Raw genomic sequence first — 20,971 nt, forward strand, 5'->3', positions numbered from 1 at the left:
TGCTCACCGTAAACGATCTGTGGGTTAAGCAACCGTTGGCGCGGTCATTCTTTAGATGGGTGACCGCATTGTGTTTGACTGAGCGTCTCCGTGCTTCGTAAACGTAAAATGTCGGTCCCGGTTGTTGTCAAGATAACAGTCGTTAAGCCATGTCAAAGGCCTTTCGGGCGGCTTGAACCACTCATGACTATTGATAGATAGTGATGGTTCGTTACTATGAACGACGGGGATAAATTCGGTATTGGTATTTGAAATTTTAAACCGATATTAAAACTATTGTACTGTAATAAATAGTCGACTGCGATTCAAATCAGCTTTTCTTTTGGAAATGTTCAAAATACATATATATGTTACTGTAAAAGCCCGAACTGTGGTAAATCCTAAGATTTTCCGGTAAAACCTAAGATTTACCAACTCTCAATGGTAAAAGTCCGAACAAGCCAGAGTTTAAAAACTATGTTACGATATATAAAAAAATCCTTCTTCATAACTATGTTTATAACTATTTCACGGTGTAATTATATACTGTGACATTGTTATAAAGAAGGAGTTTTGGGCATAGCGACATGGGTAGGTTAGGTTAGAAGGCTAAGGTAGGAGCGAGCGAAGCGAAGCTCCCACCTTAGCCTTCGTGGTTATTTTTTTTTAACCACCCAAAAGGAGGAGCCCCGCGAAGCGGGGCTCCGGCGACATCTCGATATCATCAAGTGAATATAGGTAAAAGTTCGAAATAAAATAATTATTCGGACTTTTACCATTGCCAGTTGGTAAATCTTAGGTTATACCGGAAAATCTTAGGATTTACCACCGTTCGGGCTTTTACAGTAACATATACACATATTGTGGTATATTTAGTTTCGAAACAACATCAGGTGCGTAGTCGTAACCGGCGGTACTGTATGACAAGATGTATGAATGGAATGAGGCAAAGGAAGTTTGTAAGGATCGTACCAAGTGGTGTTTTTTGGTCTCTGCTTATCCCTATGGGTATGTATATTTTAGTATTAATGGGTATTTCAAAATATATCCTTGTGAAAACACTTTCATTTTTCAGCAAAATGAAAAAACAGCCCCACCAGTAGCAAGTATTCTAGATGCTAATTAACCCCAAGATATATTTTGTCTCTTGAATAACCCCTGACCAGATAGAATATACTTAAAAAGATAACTCAACCGCTAAGCTCTAGTTCCATGTTATCCAGAGTACTAGGAGCGCATAAAGAAACGGAAGTTAACGCGCCACGACTGCAATAACAGTTGCAGGTAATTTATGCATTACACCTAGCTACTTGAGTCGTACAGAACATTAGCATTGCGTGAGGCGCACTCTTTAATAAACTAACTGCCTGGTAACTGTAACATTAAAAGGGGTAGAATTTTAAGTGTAAAATGGTTTAAAATTAAGAGTTATTCCGGTCTGATCCCCCAAACCGATCCACTACCAATTAATATTATTTTTTAATTCCGGTCTGATCCCCTTCCTATATTTAATGGATAAGTACAGTCAATAAAAAACAGATGTTATTCACTACTTTATAAAAAAAAATTGTAAAGAGAAGTTCAAAGGTTTTTGGATATAAACGTTTGTTAGTCGATTACTGTTGGGTTATTTTAAGAGACGCTGATCAAAATCAGTTTAAAAAAAAGAGTGACCTGTGCCATTTTTGAGTTTTTGTGAGTCTCATACAAAAAAGTTTTGGTAAAAATATGGTAAGTATTTTTATACATTTTTAAGTGTAGGTATTACATTATATATCTCAAAAAGTTGACGGACTTCAGTATATAACTAAGGGTTTATAATCCTATCGATACACATTAGTTTCATCTATGGGTAAAAAGCCTTATAAAGTATTGAGTCAGTTTTTATTTATAGAAATAAAAATTGATTCGAGTTACAATCATCGCAGATTTATATTATTTGGTCTTTTGAAATAGAAGTACTACCTATATAACATTATAACAGTAATCACATTATCGCACAATGATCTTTTGTTAAAACTAGGATTTGAAAAAAAAGAAATAATAAAAAAAATGTAAACATAAATCAAATAACAAACATCAAATTTCAATTATTAAATACTGATATAAAATTATCACAGTAATCATATTCAGTGTAGAAATAAGACTAATACAGTCTCATTAATAACCGATTTCTCAGAACGACATCACGAACTTAACTCATCAATGATTGGTTACTTTGGAATCAATAGACAATACATTCACACACCAACAGCCTATTTCGCAGGTAAATATATTACAAAAGCTTCAGACTTTGCCGCAACGATGCCAGAAATAATGATCACTTGCTCTTACGGTGAAGGAAAACATCGTGAGGAAACCTTGCAAGCCTAAAATTTGTTTAATACATTTATTGAGGGCATGCAACGTCCCCTAACCTGTACTCGGCCAGCGTGGTGGACTCAAGACCTAACCCCTCCCCTCGTTTCGGAGGAGACCCTTGCCCTGCAGCGGGACAGTAATGGGTAAAAAAAATAAAACAAATAAATAAATAGGATTCAACTGTTGAGCTAGCCAAAGAAATGAATAAATCTAAATAGACTGCATGTTCCTGAAATACTAAGAAAGATTTGGAGATTTCTGGGTCAAAATGTATAGAGATGAGATTAATAAAAATATATAATATATTAATTCTATAACATAATCTAATAGAACCTGTATACATATTTTGTTATTGACTGTCCTAAAAATGTGATAATAGACAGTCAGGGGATCAGACCGGAATAGAAAATAATTTTAAAATACTAGGGTATCAGTATTGGGGATCCGAACGGAATAACTCAAAATTAAGTTATTTTTTTGGCAATGTTATTCAGCAATTTATTGCGATAAGTTTGCGTTTTATTCGCCTTAAAACTCTAGATTTTAGATACCTTTTAAATTAACAGTATACAGTAATGTTTTCAATATATTCGATTTTCAACAAATTCTTCACTTCTGCACATTTAATTTTGCTAACTTTCTCATTTTTAAAGGTATATAATAGGTAGGTTGGTTTTCAACAACCGATAGAGCATTTTTTTCTGAACATTTTGGTTTATTATTTTCGACAAAATCGGACCTACCTTCTTTACTAAAGACACAGATATACATGTAACTAACTGGACGCGAGCCTATTATCATATGCTGGACGCGTTTCTCCGGGCTATTAAGATAAATATTTCGAATAAATTAGAAAATACACTTAAGATTTTGGCCATCCCGTTAATCGAACTCAAGACCTTATAATCAGCCGGATACACCACCGACTGCGGCACGGAGACAGTCAAAGATCAGTTTTCGAAAGTCTAAAATAAGGGATGAAAGTTAAACCATATAAAAATAACACGAAACAAAAGTTATATTTGTAATTAGTCGTACATTCATTACTTAAAGGTCGCTCTGTATGTATGTATGTATGTACATCATAATCGAGTCCCACCGGTAGCGGTGTTAGGAAGCAATTACATTTAATTAAATGAATTGTGCTTGGCCATCATTTATCGTTACTTTTCTAATTGAACGTGTTAATGTTAAAAGGTACACGTGTTGAAATGTATTTTATATTAACTTAATATGGGAATCAACAAACTTTTTACCTTCAATTTCTTGACGTTTCGGCGCAGATTAAACTGGCAGGGGTCGCAAGTAATTGTTGAATTTTATATAGATACAAATTGATGGACTTTTGGCTGTTTTTTTATACACTTAACTACCTGATAGGTTATCTAACACTCATCCTTAACCTGTGGATTTGCTTTAAAAGTCATAACTTTTAAACTTAGCGTAGATTCGGCATTAACCATTAAAGAATAACAGACATACTTTCGCATTCATTATATTAGTAAAGAATTCTAAATAGAAGTTTGTAAATAAAACTCATATGAAGTATATTAAAAAATACTACTTATGCAAATGCGCGAAGTTATTTATATAGCGTATGTGCATTGCACAGTAAACATGAATGCACGAGACGATGCAATCAAATCCGAGCTTCCTATCTCGGATTCAATTTAGTTCATCTCGTATGACACATCGCCATGTTACTCATGATGTCCTAGTAATAGGTGCGTTAAGTGTATAATATGAGACTTATAAAACTTATAATTGGGATATCCTATGGTTTAGCTGGTAGTGTATATATTATGACTGCTAAAATCTAGGTTTGCAGGGTCAAGCAAATTGCTATTGCTTACTAATTATGAAAATATTGTCAATAGTGTCCCGGACTTCTGTAACGCGTCCCGTATGACATTAGGCTTGCCTCCTTTTACATTGTAGGCGGCAAAATACATGTATATTTCTTACACCTCTGTCTACACCTTCGCGTGTACGTGGAGTACGTATGTATGAACTATGAGACAAATGTCCTATGACACGAAACATGTCTGCGACACGACAAGCACAGCAAGTGATTTTTGACATATCTAGGAAACCCTCGTCTAGCAGTGGGGCTCGGCTGTAATGAATTCAAATCTATTTATTTTGTGTTTATCTATTTTTTATATCTACAAAATATACCAAATACGGCACATACTCTCTTACCATAAATAAACAAAGTGACATCGACAAAAGACACACGACGCCCAACATCCGCTTTCCGCTATGAATTTCAATTAAAAAGCGCCAAAATTTACATAAACCTCCGCTCATACATAAATGCATAGTACCAGGGCGCGATAAACAGTAAAGAGTTTTATCTATCGAATGCCACAGCCGGTTAACAACAACGAAAGTTGCCGAATATTCCCGAAGTTGTGCATTAGGCATGAGACAATATCGACGTGCGATATCGATGTCCCTCGGGAAATTTTCCGGGTTAGATAATGTAATTCTATTCTTGTGGAAAAATATGATGTATATTGGAAAGTTTGTACGTTTATTTTTCTGGAAAGTTCGATTTTTATTTCAAAGAAGGGCGAGCATAAAAGTTTGCCTCCGGTTGTTATCAACGTTTGTTTTAAACTTGTTCTTTTTTATCTTTCTTTTTTACAAGAAAGTTAGCGTAGAATCTTATTTTCTGATTAAGATTAAATGTCACTTAAACTGGTCTCTAGAATAGTGCTAGATTTTTCTCTGAAAGGAGAAGTAAAGAACTTTCAGGAAAGTTTATGAAACAAGTTTTGAAAATATACTTTGTTTAACGAGATTAGTCGCGGACGGCGTATAATCCTTTGCAATTTTATGACATGTAATACGACTTAAACCTAACGACTAGCAATTGCCCACAATGACATAAACTTTTATCGACAGACACAAGTCCAGCCATATTTATAAATCGTAAAATATTATTCAAATTTATGCCTTTGGACCGACAGCTGAAAGATGATGATAAAATAATTAAAACATACTTATATTAAGCTACAATTTTATGAAATAGTTGATTAAATTATCTATATTACCGAAATTATTTAACTAGCGGTACATTTGTGTATCTTTTGATATAGCAATAAAAGTATATAAATCTAACCTATTTGATCGTTATTTTACTTTAAACTCGAGTTTATCGAAAATCTTAATTTCTAAAGCCATTGAAATCTAAAATTAAATTTAAATCACCCTTTTAACCTATCGATATTGAATCTATAAATATTCCCCTCACTAGACCTATACGATTCAAAGCTTCTGTAAATGTAAATAAATTTAGAATGCAGTGTGATTCTGCAAACAACATAACTTAACCTGCCTGTCGTATATATTATGCCAATACAAACTTTATTTTGTAAACAAGTCAAATATAACTGTAGGTTATTTATTCGAAGTTAAACTATTTTTGCACAATAATTTCTTCACATTTCTTTACAATCTCGAAGCAATAAGAGAAAATTATCTATTAAATTTTGTTTTTAAACAATAGTTCTTTACATTAAATAACTGGTTTCTGCCCACCTTGGTCAGCGTGAATGCTTTATCGGTGTAAAAAGAATCCTATGTGTTAATCCAGGTTACTAGTGTACCAAATATCGATACTAATTTTATAAAGCTGAAGAGTTTGTTTGTTTGTTTGTTTGAACGCGCTAATCTCAGTAACTACTGGTCCTATTTGAAAAATTCTTACAGTGTTAGGTAGTCCGTTAATTGAGGAAGGCTATAGGCTATATATCATCACGCTACAACAAATAGGAGCAGAGTACCATTAAAAATGTTACAAAAACAGGGAAAATTTTGACCCATTCTCTCAAGTGACGCAAGCGAAGTTGCGCGAGTCAGTTAGTCATTAAATATGTTCAGTTGTGTTTTTCGTGAAAGAGTAACCAACAGTAGAATAATTGATGACGCTGTATTGCTCAATCACGCTAAAACTAGACAAATTTTGATAAAATTTAGTATAAATATAGTTTATTATCTGAATTAATACATAGAATACGTACTGTTTATCGCGGAAAATCTTTTTACGCGAACGAAAACGCAAGCAAATACAGGTCAGCTGTAGTTTGAAAGCCATAACTTTTCTTTAGTCGCTGGACAAAACAATTCACACATTTTTATGATAAAATCAAACGATATTGCTTTCAATGGCTTTACACGATGTGTTTAACTGTTTATTGAAAATTATTTTGATTTTATTGTCATGTTATTATACTTCAAAAGAATTGTTATAGCCGTTTTGTCACAATTTGAGGTTAAATTGTGGACGTTGGGATAAATAAGTTGGTTTTCGGACTTTTGGTAATGATTTGGAACTTTTAAACTCTCGCGTTGCATGTTTAATATATAATAGGATACGGGAATTAACGCGTTTTGGTAATAGTAAAGTAAAAAAAAACGTAAAATCGTCAACACTGAAATAACTTACGGATCAGAACTCAAAGAATCTTTGATCTCTGACTGTCATTTCTATTTGTATTTGGGCCGCCTCTCCGCCCTCTAATACGAAAACGGTTCACCGTATGAAACATTTTTTTATAACAAAATTTGTAGAGAATTTTGTGTTGAACAATATTGAAAAAAATACAAATAGCCATAGGAAATAGTATATTTACAAAAATAGCGCAATACCCCGATTTTTGTGTCTTTTCCTCTTACTTATCCTTCAATATGTAAGTTTAGAGACAACTTTTAGGGTGTCAATATTCAAGTATTTACAGACTGACAGTTGAGTATCTCGAATTCCTAATTTAAGCTTAAATAACTGAACTGTAAACCTCAAAAACTGCTATCAAAAAAGTCTAAGGAATCGATATAACTAAAGAAACCCAAAAAAATACGAACTCACTTTGAAATTTAAAATACTGGGTCTATCTTAAAGCGCCCGACTTACATTTATAGTCTACAATTTGAAGTTAAGCCCTAAAAAAGTTTCCTACGTGTTCGGAATATTTAAAGCCGTTTTTTGTATCGATTTCAACTTAAGATGTTAAGCTTTATTATTTTGACTTTGAAATACAGATTATCAGTATTCAAGCATTATGCCTATTACTTACTACTACTACGACATATTTTTTTATAACATAGTGCGTCTCCAGTAAGGAGCCCGTGGCTTAGTTAACCACAGCCGCGCGGGTCCATTTCTGAGGTTAAGCTTCGCTTGCCGAGGTTGTTATGCGGAGGAGTAAACATCTTATACGTAACGAGGTTCTTCGTGTTTCGGAATGCACGTTAAATTGTGGGTCCCAGCTGTCATTTTCAAAGATCTTTGACAGTCGTTAACAGTAAAATCCTATATGTTAATGTTAATCCAGGTTTTAAACCTGGATTAACATTAACATATAGGATTTTAACTCCGGCAAATATTTTCACACGGTTTAACTCAGAAGCCAGTCTTACGAAACTAAAAGCATCAGTTTCATTCTAATTCTAGCATTCCTATTTCCCCAGAATTCCGCATTAAGATTTCAATGAAAACTACCCCATATTCCGGGTAATTTCCTCACATAAAGGGTGATACGTCGTAATGGTATTTAATATACGCGGAAACGGCCACGGTTGATCAGATTAGACGTGACATTGCGAAATTGATAGCGAGAATACACTCACGTACTAGGAACGCAGTTGATTAAAGAGTTGAATTATATTCGTGCCCTGTTGAATTTTAAATTATGTGATTGAGTACTTGCCCTATTCTTAGTACCGCTTAAGGCAAGCAGAAGCCCAATCTACTTTATATCCGCGCCAAGAGTGCGCATACTTTATTCTCTCCAATGTAATTCAAATTTTCAAATTTCAAATTAATAAAAATTCTAAATCAACATTAAAAACGAACGGGTAATTATTGCGATGGCGTATGTACAAACAAACAAATCAAATAAGTTGATTAATTTTGGGTAAAACAAAATGGGTTATGTTTGGTTAATTTTTTATTCGGCCGTGCTTTATCAATATAAAATCTGCGTATAACTCACACTTGATGAAAACCATATAGAACAAGGATAAATTACATACAGTCGGTTTCATTAATATATCTCGATAGCATTGTTTGGTTTACAAGACAGTGAGTATTCACAGAAACTCTTGGGCTCGATTTCGCTACTTGAAAATATCCACCAGATAGCTTATCAAATGGAATTCTGTCAGTTGTTTTCACAACTGCCGTAACATATTTAACTGATTTAATTAATCTGACACTTAAAATATAGAGTTATTTCGTTCGGATCCCCAATACTGATACCCTAGTATTTTAAAATTATTTTCTATTCCGGTCTGATCCCCCGTATATAAACAGTCAGGGTATCCGATCGGAATGAAATATTTAAATTTATTATAATGTTTATATACGGGGGATCAGACCGGAATAGAAGGCTTTTGCAATGATACACCGGCGAGCTTTACCGACGAGCCATAAAACCGCGGTCTTACTCGTCCGTCGATCAGTGGCTTTAGTCTTCGAGCTTATGTGGCCTTAGTCAACGGACGTATCAGATGCATAGTATGCATATTATAATTTATTTGGCCATCGTGCATACATCGTATAAGTATTAATTTAATTAGCCTTTATGCGCTTGCGGAATTCTACTTATTATAGCATTCATAACACCAATAAAAGAATGGTATGACAAAGTAATTAAACTAACTACGAAGATGTTGCCTGCTAACGACAAGAAACTTGACTCTGCAAAAAAAGTAGACAACATTTTTTAACTATAATCGGACTATTACAAACGTGCGAAATTGTCAAAATGCGTACGTGTGAGCGAGACAGTCTGTTTGCGATTGCTTGAGTTATAACGATACAACTAAAGTACCTATCAATATAGAAGATAGAGATAAAATATTTTTCACTAATTGATGTTTTTGTTGACAGAAACCGCATAGAGAGGACCGCGTCTAAACGATGGCGGGGTTCCGTAAGAAGGATTATATCAGCCGCTATTTGTAAGTATCAAATATAGACATAAAACTAAATATATCTTGATAGAATATAAATAAACTTTCAAAATTGTCTGAAAATAGTGGTGTACTGTGTAACTATCTTAAGTTAAACTTAGTCATGTTATAGAAGAACAGATTTTCGCATTTTCATATTATAGTACCTTGCAAAAAGGAAAATTCACTCTTCTAATTTCAGCAGCTTATCCGTGAAAACATAACAGACAAACTTTCTCATTTATCAATCAATCAATGTATATAAAACTCTTCCGTTACTGACTGACTGACTGATGGACAACGCACAGCCGAAACTACCGAGCGTAGAAAATTGAAATTTGGTATGAAGATTCCTTAGGAAGTGTAGAGAAGCACTGAGAAAAGATTTTTTGGATATTCCTCCTCGATGAGTGTGAAAATCTTCACGGGCAAAGCCACAGGCAAAAAGTTATATTAGTATATAATATTTTCTTACGTAAAAGCTGTTGGTGTGTTTGACAAGTATAAGGGTTGTCAACCCTCTTTGTAGGGAAGCATTTGATCCGTACTTAAGGGTACGCAAAAACATGTTCAAAATGTTTTTGGGCTCTAGCATGTATTTTGAATTTTAATAGGCCTTTGTGCACAAATATTCTAGATATACATAGGTACATAATCACAGGTTTTAAAGACGATAAAAAACTTAATTTTCTTTGTATCATCTTTTATTCTTCTAATTACTACATTTTTAAATATTTGAAAGAAACATACACTTTCATCATATCACGCCTTTTTCCTATTGGGGTAGGCCAAAACCAAATGACGCCTTTGGTGCGATCCTTTCACACTTCATTTGCTTCATATACATCAATACATGTTGTCATCTTGTCTGCATACTTTAAAATACATATGTATATCTAATATATAAAATTCTTGCGTCACAGTTTTCGTTGCCATACTCCTCCGAAACGGCTTGACCGATTCTCATGAAATTTTGTGAGCATATTGACTAGGTCTGAGAATCGGCCAACATCTTTTTTTCATACACCTAAGTGACACATTTTTTTTATATGGCAATGCAACGATTGCCGGGTCAGCTAGTCCTATTATAAATATATACATATGTAGAACATTATACCCACATTATGCAGAAACAGAAAACTCACCGTTTCCGAGAAATGTATTATTAACATACACAAGTTTAGTAGTAGGTGAATTAAACTTGCATTTTACTGATAGTCGTATGTAAATTTATGATAATCACATAGAACGTTCGAATCTATACCTTAGTATGTTATTTATAAACACTAGGTATTGCCCGCGGGTTCACTTGCATCAAACCATCTAATTTTCTAAGTAAAGCAGAAGTCGAGAGGGCAGGGTGTTTGAGACGCGTACAAAAACCTCTATTTTTGTATGAAACATGCAAAAAGTCAGGTGCGTAGTACTCGTAACCGGCGGTCCTGTATGACAAGATATATGGATGTGAATGAGACAACATATATACATCATTTAATTTTTATTTTATTATATTTTGTTCTAGTTGATTTTATCCATACTAATATTATAAATGCGAAAGTAACTCTGTCTGTCTGTCTGTCTGTCTGTCTGTCTGTCTGTCTGTCTGTCTGTCTGTCTGCTACTCAATCACGCCTAAACTACTGAACCAATTTGTATGAAATTTGGTATGGAGATAGTTTGATACCCGAGAAAGGACATAGGCTACTTTTTACCCCGGGAAAAAGACGCATTTCCCGGAAAAATTCAGGTTTCGCCACCGAAGTCGCGAATAATCAATATTATAATGACATTGAATTAACAAAATTCCGTTGTCATGGCAACAGTTTTAATGGCGGATATGCTTTAGCGCAAGTTATATGAGATATAAATAATTTTGAGAATATTTTTCGTGAAAAAAAAGCATATTTTGTTGTTAAGGAATAAAGCTTTGTATTAGTAAAAAAAAATCATTCACGCGAGCGGAGCCGCACGGGTCAGCTAGTGTACAATAAAGAGTTTTCATTCATTTTTAGGTCCTCTCACTTACTCGCACTTAAAGGTTTATAAACGATTTATTACATTGTTCCTATGTTCCTTCTCAATACGACGTAGTTTGCACGTTTGTAATCGCCATAGTTTTGCTCACTACATAAACAAAATGGCGCCCAGCTTGACATGTAACGTGCAACAGGAAACTGGTTTAATTTAGTCAGTACATTCATGGTCAAACACCGCAGGGGTTGCAAATCGAAAATGTTTTTAACCCCGCAGCTCTCTCACTTTGTTATTAGTTTTAAAAACAACGATGTTTTGTTTTCCCTAAAGGTTTAGACAGAGTTTTATACAACCGCATTCCGATTTTCACGTTATTTAAAATACTATGATTAATATCTTTGAAATATTTGCGTGATTATGATCGATAAAAAATAAGGGATTATTTATCTATAACTAACTGATCCGCGCAGTTCCAATCGCGAATCTTCCTTAATTTTTTTTCCCTCACTAAAAACCTGAAAATGCGGGGGCATTTTAAGTAAAATTTTCAGAAACCATAAAACGATTCGGTTATCAATCATTCTCAAGTTATGCGCACAACATTTCGCGATTCATATTATATGTATTTAAAAAGAAACCTGTGAATTTTCATGAGATAAATGTAAAATGAAAAAAAAACATGATAAAAATCATTATGCAGTAGTTATATGTTAGTTGAGTATGTAAAGCATTCGTCTCCCATGTAAGTGGTCAAGGGTATATAAAACCCAGCAACGGAGCAATTTAATTGTACCGCTTTTTTTGTAAAGCAAAGCTACATGATGATACCTTGTAAGCCTGAAAGTTCTTTAATACAGTTGTTGAAGTAATGAGAGGAGTCACAGCTTGCAGTATACTACCATCTATGACTTTAACCGCTACCTTATCTTCTCTCTCTTTCTTTCCCAGATAACCTATCATGTTTTACACACGGCTGCAGTACGGGCTGGGTGTCCGGTGTACTAGGGAACGAGGCGTTAACAGGAGGTGCATGGCTCGCAGCGCTCCCATGCCTGGTAGCTCTGCCCGCCGCGCCGTTCTTCGCGGTACTAGCCGACGCGAGGGGACGTAAAGCAGGCGCTTTTTGTATTTGTGTTAGTTTTATTGTAAGTATTCTTTCTATTTTCTACCTTTTTCCTTCCTTAGCCTTAGATCAAATGAAATCATTCATTCATTTATGTCAAATGCTGACACTTATGATGATCAAGGATACAGAGAGTGAATTTATTTAAATGCTATATGAAGTTAAGTTATAGTTAAGCCATATTAAGTGCTTTGTTTTATGTGTGCGATTTCTTTTTTGTGATACTAATCATTAACTGTGACAAGAAGCTCAACACTCAATTATTGTACTTTGGAAATTAACGTTTCGTTAACAAGTATTAACAGCAGATATTATCCTCAATTACTAATGACCAAAAGACCTAAAATAATATTTTTAACGGCTCTTTTCAAATAGAAATAAAATTAACTTAATTTTTCTTCCTCCTTTTTCTATCATCCATTAATTAAATATGATCAAAATCAAAAATGCTTATTTTGATTCATCTTTTCCACAGATCAGCTGGTCATTAGCAGCATGGTGTGGTCCTCGCGGCGTGTGGGCTGCCAGGGTCGCAGCGGGCGCAGGAGGTGCGGGGGCGCTGGCACTGGCGCCTCTGTACTGCGCCGAGATAGCACCAAGGACTAGGGGCCTAGCTGCTATGCCTGCACTAGGATGCAGGTACGAGAAATACAGAACCCTCGAGACTTAGCGCGTCTAGAATTTATTGTTACTCTAAACTTAGTTTCTTAATAATAAGGCTGTTAAAGTTCATTTTTCATCAGTGTTAAACTTTTTAAAGCTTCTTGATCAAGATTTGAAGTTTATAAATTCATTAAAACATTGATTTAATGACACTTTTTTTGGTTTTCACCAAACCAATCCTTTGTACTTACTCGGTTGCTTGGTAAAAAGACAAAAATCATGCAAGGCAAATTTTGTATAACTCTATGAAAGACAGACAGCAAATAATCTACCAAATTCATACCAACCTAACTTTCACCTACTCCTTACCTCCTGGTAGCGAAAAGCAAAAATCCCTCCCTTCTACAACGACTTATTTTATTCTTCCAGTTGCGGTATTCTATTCGCGTACGCAGCAGGCGGGGTGTTGTCCGCGCATGCGCTGTCTCTTTCCATGGCAGTTCCACCGCTAGTACTGCTGGTGTCACTCATCTGGCTCCCGGAGACACCCTCGTTCCTCATCAGTGTGGGACGGATACAGGTAACTTCGGCATAGAGAACTTGCGTAATGTAGAGTGAAGCAATAGAATTGAGTTTTTGCTGTAAGTGATGTTTACTAAGTCTACAGATGATAACTTTAATAGTTAGGATAGTATCAGGCTTATGATAGGTACAAGTATTTAAAAAAGTGGTTGATATTATCTTGAGATCATTTGATACATTAAGAAAACTAAAACTAACGCAAAAATATCATAGTTTTATTGTTCGTTTTGAATGTTCACGGTATTGTTACTACACTTTCTAAAACAAAATATAAGGAAATTTATTCCCTTCTACTTAATTTTCTGTTAAGTTTGAAAGCCTATGAAGTGAGGAACTGTTTTTTTCTTCAGGATGCTGCCAAAATAATCTGCTGGTTCGACGGCTCCGACTTCCGAGAAGACCTGACAGACGTGATAGAGCAGCAGGAAGTCAAGATACGGACCTCAGACTGCTACGGGAGACGCGAGCCCATCAGGAGACAAGACTCTGACACCTTCCAGCCCATGCTCAAGAGAAGCAGCGGTCTCGACTCTAATTCTGATAAGAAGAATGAACAGTCGCCTTGTAGAGAACTATGTGAGTAGAGTAGAGTTTCTTTAGTCTTAAACGGTTGAAGCTTGATGATTTCAATTGCAGTAGAAGATAGATAAAATTGTGCCAATTCCGGCCCCACGTTGGGCGCCACTGTAGTAACTAAGTAACCTATAAGTCTGGTATTTTATTTATCACATTTATGACATATTTTTTCGGAGTGTTTAAAGGATATTTTGCTTTGAAGTCGTTTTTATTAATTAAAAATTTTAATGTAACCCATTAATGCCCCACTGCTGGGCAAGGGCCTCCTCCCAGAAAGAAGGGGTTAAAGCCATGAGTTCACCACGCTGGCCAAGTGCGGGACTTATGTATTTCGAATAATCAAGAGAATTAATATATAACATCGTTATATGAATGTCTCTAGTCCGTCACCGTCGTTCCCGGCGCGCCCTGATTTCTTGCGTGGTGGTACTAAGCGCGGCGGCCGGCAGCGGCGCGGGCGCAGTCAACAGCTTCGCCGCCGCGGTGCTCCGGCACTCCACGCATGGAGTACCACATCTCAACATTACTGCTTATAACTTTACTATTTATAATGGGTATGTACTATTCACATGTTTTTCTTGGTCCTGAATAATACACTGATTTCATAAAATAAAAACATTTATAGAATAGTTGATAAACAGACACGAGTCTAAAAATTATTATGAAGTTAGGTTAGTTAAATAGCCATGTAAAAATAGTTCAATAAGTATAAGTTGCAAATCTTCGTCCGTTCAAAGTTATTTTCTATTGGCTTACAATATCTATCCAGAAATGTATCATACACAGCTATTAAGTACAATATTAGACATAAATTGGCATCCGCCTCATCGTAATTAATTTATTAATTGACATTGATTAATGTACTTTTAGGACGGTTCCTCGGCCATTATTTGAATCATCAGAAGCTGGTTCTATATTATGCGGTACAGCGCTAGTTCTCGGAGCAGCAGTCGCTACAGCTACTGTGGACAAACTTGGAAGAAAGGTATCTATAACACCCGTAAATAAAAATTAACTTAACCATACAATTTAAAAGTCTAATGACCTATTAGTTCATCGCGTATCGAGACATTTCTCAAGATCGCAGCTCCCCATATGATTGATGAATGACTAAACCATAAAACAAAGGATTTTAAAATACGGCTTTACACCAAGGAGTTTTATTTTTTAAGTGAGTAAGCGACAACGCTTAATCAACTTTATAAGCACTCTCTTTGACAAGATTCTGTTTTCATTCGTATATTACGTCTTTCCAGATGCTGCTGCTCTGGTCATGTTCCGGCATCACCTGCTGCCTGGTGATCCTCGGCGCGTACTGCGACCCTAGTCTCCGCACACACTCCTGGTACACGCACCGGCTCTGGTACAAGCGGGCCAACTTCAAGGACAAAGAGCTGCAGCTTGCAGACAACTTCACTGACCTAACTCCTGAGTGGAAGGTGGCTGATGTGCCTGAGTGGAAGAACCTGAGTGTCAAGTTAAATAATGACAGTTTTGTTGGAGATTGGAAGGTGAGATAGTTTTTCTATGATTTCATAAACTCTAAAAGACGAGTTTCGTACGTTTCATACACATAATATGACGCCTTTTTCCCATAAGGATAGGCAAAGACCAAAGAACGCCACTTGGTATCATCGTTACAAATTTCCTTTGCCTCATTTACATCCATACATCTTGTTATACAGGACCGCCGGTTACGAGTACTACGCACTTGATCTTTTTTCAAGACATCGCCAATCATGTGATCCGTGTATGTCTGTCGAGGTTACCGGTTTCCGGTTTCCGGTTTCCGGTTCATACTTTAAAACAATTATCGCGAAAATAAGGCTGGAAAAAAGTGTAACATTATGGGCCTGGCTGGATATTTAATTGTGAAGTCCAAAAAAGGAGTCCCTTTCATTCCGAAATCAATCGCAGAAAATGTGATTTTTGAAACCAGAGTGAAGAAGTCATAAGTCGGACGTCCACTGCTGAACATAGGCCTCTCCCATAGATTTCCAGTGTGACCGATCTGATGCGGCCTGTATCCACCGACCGCATATGTGGATACAGATCGCATGAGTCATAAGTGTGGCATTAATAAATTCAGACCTTACATGAGATATTATTATATTTACTTATTATCCTTTTACTTATGGTCCTTGTTAATTGTTTCCATTCGTACTAGAATGTGACGAACAAGACAGACAGCGTGGAGGAGGAGGCTCTGTGGGCGCCAGTCGCGCTGATGTCCGCCGTGCTGTTCCTGTACAACATCGGCCTGGGATCCGTGCCTTATGTACTCATATCTGAGTGGTTCACTATGAATGTGAGTACTGAATAATACTTTATTGATGTTAGGGGACTAGAGGTGAACGTATACTTATCCGAACTGAACGAGTTGAACCGAATTGGCAAGTACACGGGGCTCGGATAAGTGTGCGTTCACCTTTAAAATGACTACTTTTTGAGAATATTTTAAACGTAACTTGGTTCTATTTGAAGTCTTGTCCGGTAAGGAAACCCCGAAATTATAGTAAGAAATCGTATTAAGTACAAATATTAAAGAAGGATATTTACCTACAAAAGAATTAGGTTGAGGCAATATTTTTCACAACTGTTTTTTTTATCTACTGATGTTTTTATTGGGACTAATTTACTAACAACACTGTCGTTCTGATAGGTCTCTTGCAGGTAAACAAATTATGATATTTTTTCAGGTAAGAAGCCTAGCATCAAGCCTTCTAATATCGTGGATGTGGTTCAGCAGTTTCTTCCTACTCCGCTACTACGGCAGTCTGGCCGTATCAATAGGCCTCCACGGCACCTACTACATATGTGCGTCCATCACACTCCTGGGCTCCTTGTACATATTCTTCGTCATACCAGAAACTAAAGGCAAATCACAGGAGCAAATCAATGAAGACTTAGATGGACCTCTTGTCGTTCTTACCAGGAGGCGAAAGAACGATCAACGATGACAGAGGTTCAGAACAACTGTGGTGTATTTTGCATTAAGCTGTTGTTAGGTTATGATAGCCTAGTACTTAGTTAGGAAGTTGCCAAAACATGTGGCTCAAAATTACGTAGCGTGGATTTACATATCGCGATAGCTCATGGACATATTTCTGGATAACTAATTACCATTTTTAAGCCCACTGGGTATTGCTAGTTAATAAAAAAGCCTTGATGAGAAAGCTAGGTGGTTCATCCATCCATTGAATATGAGATGTAACATAAAACCCAGTTTTAGTAATGCTGTTGACGATTCCATAGAGAGTGGCGTTTAAGGCATTCTTGTACAGACACCCGGTGGGACAAATGTTCATTGTAATGACAGAAGAAAATATTTTTCAATAAATAAATTATAGTTCTCACTGGCCATGAAGATATTGAGAAAATCAATAGATAAAAATTATATGATAAAATAGATATTTTGTGATAGATTTGTGGAAAACCGAGTCATTTATATATTGGAATTGAATATCAATTGCACACATTATATGTACGGTATATAAATAAAAATAATCTTGCAATTCACGAATGCGCCTGTACCGTCTATATTTTTATAGCACTGTACACTTTTCAATGTGTGAGTGTGTAAAACTCATAGAATAATTTGAATTAGGAGCATTCGTTGATAAAACAATCACGCACACATCAAAAACTTGATGCTCATTCGTCAATTGCGAGAACGATATACTTTTTACTACTCATTAGAAATATTTAGACCTGGCAAATCAATCTTTAGCATAGTACTTAATACTATTTTAAATAGTATTATTTTTGCAAAATTAGTCTTCACAAATAATAACATTCTTTATTTTCCTTGCTGCAAAACGTGTAAAAATGCCTAAAATATTTCCATTGAGTAGTAAAATAAATTATAATAAATATTATGTGTTCCGATGTGTCATATTTAGTTAGTAATTAAGTGAATTGTACGTTTTAAATAGGAATGGAATTGAGAAAAGAAAAAGTAAAAGCAGTAAAATTGCAACAACAGCAATTGTTTTAAAAGAATTAAATCATTTTAATCCCCGGTTTCTTTAATTCTCTACAATATGTTATACAGCGCGATATCCTACTCTCGAACTCTACCTAAACGGTTACAAAATAATTAGCGATCAGCGCCTCTAGCGTGTTTCGTAAGAACTACTTCCATTAATGTCATTTTAAATGTCAAACTACTAAATTATACAGTATAGGAAATCGCGCTTCTCCCCACAAAATGTATTTACATAAAGTATTTTTATGTCATTAAAAGAAAGATCCCAGAATGTTTAAAACATGTTATAAATTAGGTTAGATTAAATAGAACGATTTTGTTATTAAAAACTAGTCGCGAAAGAGGAAATATAATTTATTTGGTTCTGTCATACGAAACCTGATTAGAAAGATACTTACTGCCAAATTGGTCAATTGACTATTAAACTCAAAAATTGTAATCGTCTTTTGTCTCTTTTCTTTTGTTCTAATTAGAAAGAGACGCGAATAGTTTTTAAGAATAACATCGTGATCGTTGTAAATGTTCACAGATTGCCCCAAGACGCGTGATACTCTCAAATTGAGAGGAGATATAGATTCTCATTTACCGTGCTTAAACACTAAAGTTATTAAAGTTTGAAATAAATTGTAAAAGGCTAACATTTACTTGATTGAACTATTTAATATTGTATTATTATTTGAGATTTTATAGTTAATTTAGTATTGTTAATCGTTTTATGGGTTGTTCCTCGGATCCCTAGACGTTACGGTACAAGGTGGTTCGCCTTCCAATTTGGCATAATAAAAGCAATTAAAAATGACCTCACCTCCATCATTTGGAAGCAGACCCTTGCCCAGCAGTGGGACGTAAAAAACAAAAGAAACTAGAACTACTACTATACTAAACTAAATACTTCTATAAGATAGGTTTGTACAAATGTAAAACGCTTATATATTTATGTTCGACCCCAGGTCTCCAGTTACCTTTGAAAATCAATTTCAAGTACGGCGGTTTGTATAAGAAATCGTAAAAGACAGTCAAACTTTTTTATCTGGGCAATGCAAAGGAGGAGTATTATTAGACTGCTGCCTGACTGCTGAGCAAGGGCCTCCTAGGACCTTGAGCGCACCACGGTGACCAAGTACGGGTTAGCGACTTAGCATGCCCTGAAGAAATAAGTTTAGCCCTTAAACAATTCATAGGTATGCAAAGTTTCATCAAGATGTTTTCCTTCATCGTTGAAACAAGTTATATGTTTTAAATATTTGTATGGATTAGTCGTCCAAGCAAATTATTAAGGACTTTTTCCGAGTCTTTCAAGTAAATGTTGCCAATTAAAACAGTATCAGTTGAAGAGTGTAAGTACCGAGGTAGTTTGCTCACAAATGTCAATGAAAATATTATATACTTAAGTGCGATAGTATTTTTGGAAAATAGTCTGTTTATAAATAACCAGTATTGATGTTATATAGATCGGTTTGATCGTGCACAAAATGGAGGCTTATATTTTTAGATGTGGCAACACTCGATTCTAAATTTGTGGTTGGGCTAAGATTGTAAAATAAAAAAATCGTTTTTAATTTTGTGGGCATATCAGCACATAGCCTGCTTACACACTAGCGGCTAATCGCTATTCATTTTTAGACGGTTGCATATTGAACTGTAGCCACTCGTAGGATTAACGCTAGTGCGTAAGGGGGCTTGCTGTAAGTTTTAAATTTCATGTTTCAATTCAAAGTTTTCTTTATTACGTAAATATTTTAGAAGCCTTTCTTTTGTAAGGCCAGTTGCGCAATTTCGAAATGACTGCCTGTGCTTAGTCTTCGGCTCACCACTGCCAGTGCGTCAGAAGACCATGGGCTCGATTTCTACTTGGAACAAATATTTGTACCATCCACAAATAGTTATTTCAGGTCTGGTTTTACTTTGTGTCCGTTGATTGTACCTATGTTTGTAAAAGTCCCATACACAAGAGCAATTTTTTGTGCTGGAATTTTCTTTATTTACTTGCAATTTAGCCCAACAGTGACCAACGGAGTTATAATCGCACAACTGAGTGTACAAACATACATACATAAATAATTTAGTAATAGATATTATATAGATAGGTTTTCAAATAGATGGGACATGATTTTTAGCCAAATTTTAAATTTTAATGTATTTGTGAATGTTATTACTATGTATTACATTTTGTATGGATGAATAAATGGCTTTAAATGTGTGTGTTCTGTGTATCGTTTATTTAGAAAGGGAACCCGATCCTCCCCTTCCTTGAGGGCTTCAAGGCGGGAGATTGTGTATTAACCGACAATTAAAATCCAAATTGTAAGGACTTACAAACACACTCTATATCTAATATATAAAATTCTCGCGTCACAGTTTTCGTTGCCATACTCCTCCGAAACGAAATTTTGTGAGCATAATGACTAGGTCTGAGAATCGGCCAACATCTATTTTTCATACCCCTAAGTGACACATTTTTTTTTTATATTATATGGCAAAGCAACGTTTGCCGGGTCAGCGAGTATATACTTTATTATTCATACTTAAAATCACGCATTCTTCCCATAGGGGTAGGCAGATTCCAGAGAACGCCACTTGGTACGATCATTACGAATTTCATATAATTGCCATTAATGATCTTAGCCCATGTAATACGGGGCGAGCTTTCTGGCCTTTTTCTGGGCACGTTACTAAACTCCGGGCTACTGTTGAGAAATCCATACTCATATTATAAATGTGAAAGTAACGCTGTCTGTCTGCCTGTCTGTTACTCAATCACGCCTAAACTACTAAACCAATTAGCATGAAATTTGGTATGGAGATATTTTGATACCCGAGAAAGG

At 35.5% G+C, this 20,971-nt stretch overlaps 1 protein-coding gene across 1 annotated transcript in view; it reads left to right on the top strand.

Moving 5' to 3' along the window:
- The window catches only part of LOC142982905 (solute carrier family 2, facilitated glucose transporter member 8-like), an 81,639-nt gene extending 61,293 nt beyond the window's left edge, over positions 1–20,346 (top strand). The window contains exons 2-11 of the mRNA XM_076129627.1: positions 9,239–9,309; positions 12,223–12,419; positions 12,873–13,036; positions 13,430–13,580; positions 13,933–14,158; positions 14,541–14,712; positions 15,029–15,143; positions 15,415–15,669; positions 16,326–16,466; positions 16,858–20,346. Of these exons, the coding sequence (XP_075985742.1) occupies positions 9,239–9,309; positions 12,223–12,419; positions 12,873–13,036; positions 13,430–13,580; positions 13,933–14,158; positions 14,541–14,712; positions 15,029–15,143; positions 15,415–15,669; positions 16,326–16,466; positions 16,858–17,118 (1,753 nt within the window). The 3' untranslated portion in view covers positions 17,119–20,346. The remainder of the gene's footprint in view (positions 1–9,238; positions 9,310–12,222; positions 12,420–12,872; positions 13,037–13,429; positions 13,581–13,932; positions 14,159–14,540; positions 14,713–15,028; positions 15,144–15,414; positions 15,670–16,325; positions 16,467–16,857) is intronic.
- The last annotated feature ends 625 nt before the right edge of the window (positions 20,347–20,971 follow it).

This window comes from Anticarsia gemmatalis, chromosome 22 (assembly GCF_050436995.1).
Source record: "Anticarsia gemmatalis isolate Benzon Research Colony breed Stoneville strain chromosome 22, ilAntGemm2 primary, whole genome shotgun sequence".
NCBI classification, from domain to species: Eukaryota; Metazoa; Arthropoda; class Insecta; order Lepidoptera; family Erebidae; genus Anticarsia; species Anticarsia gemmatalis.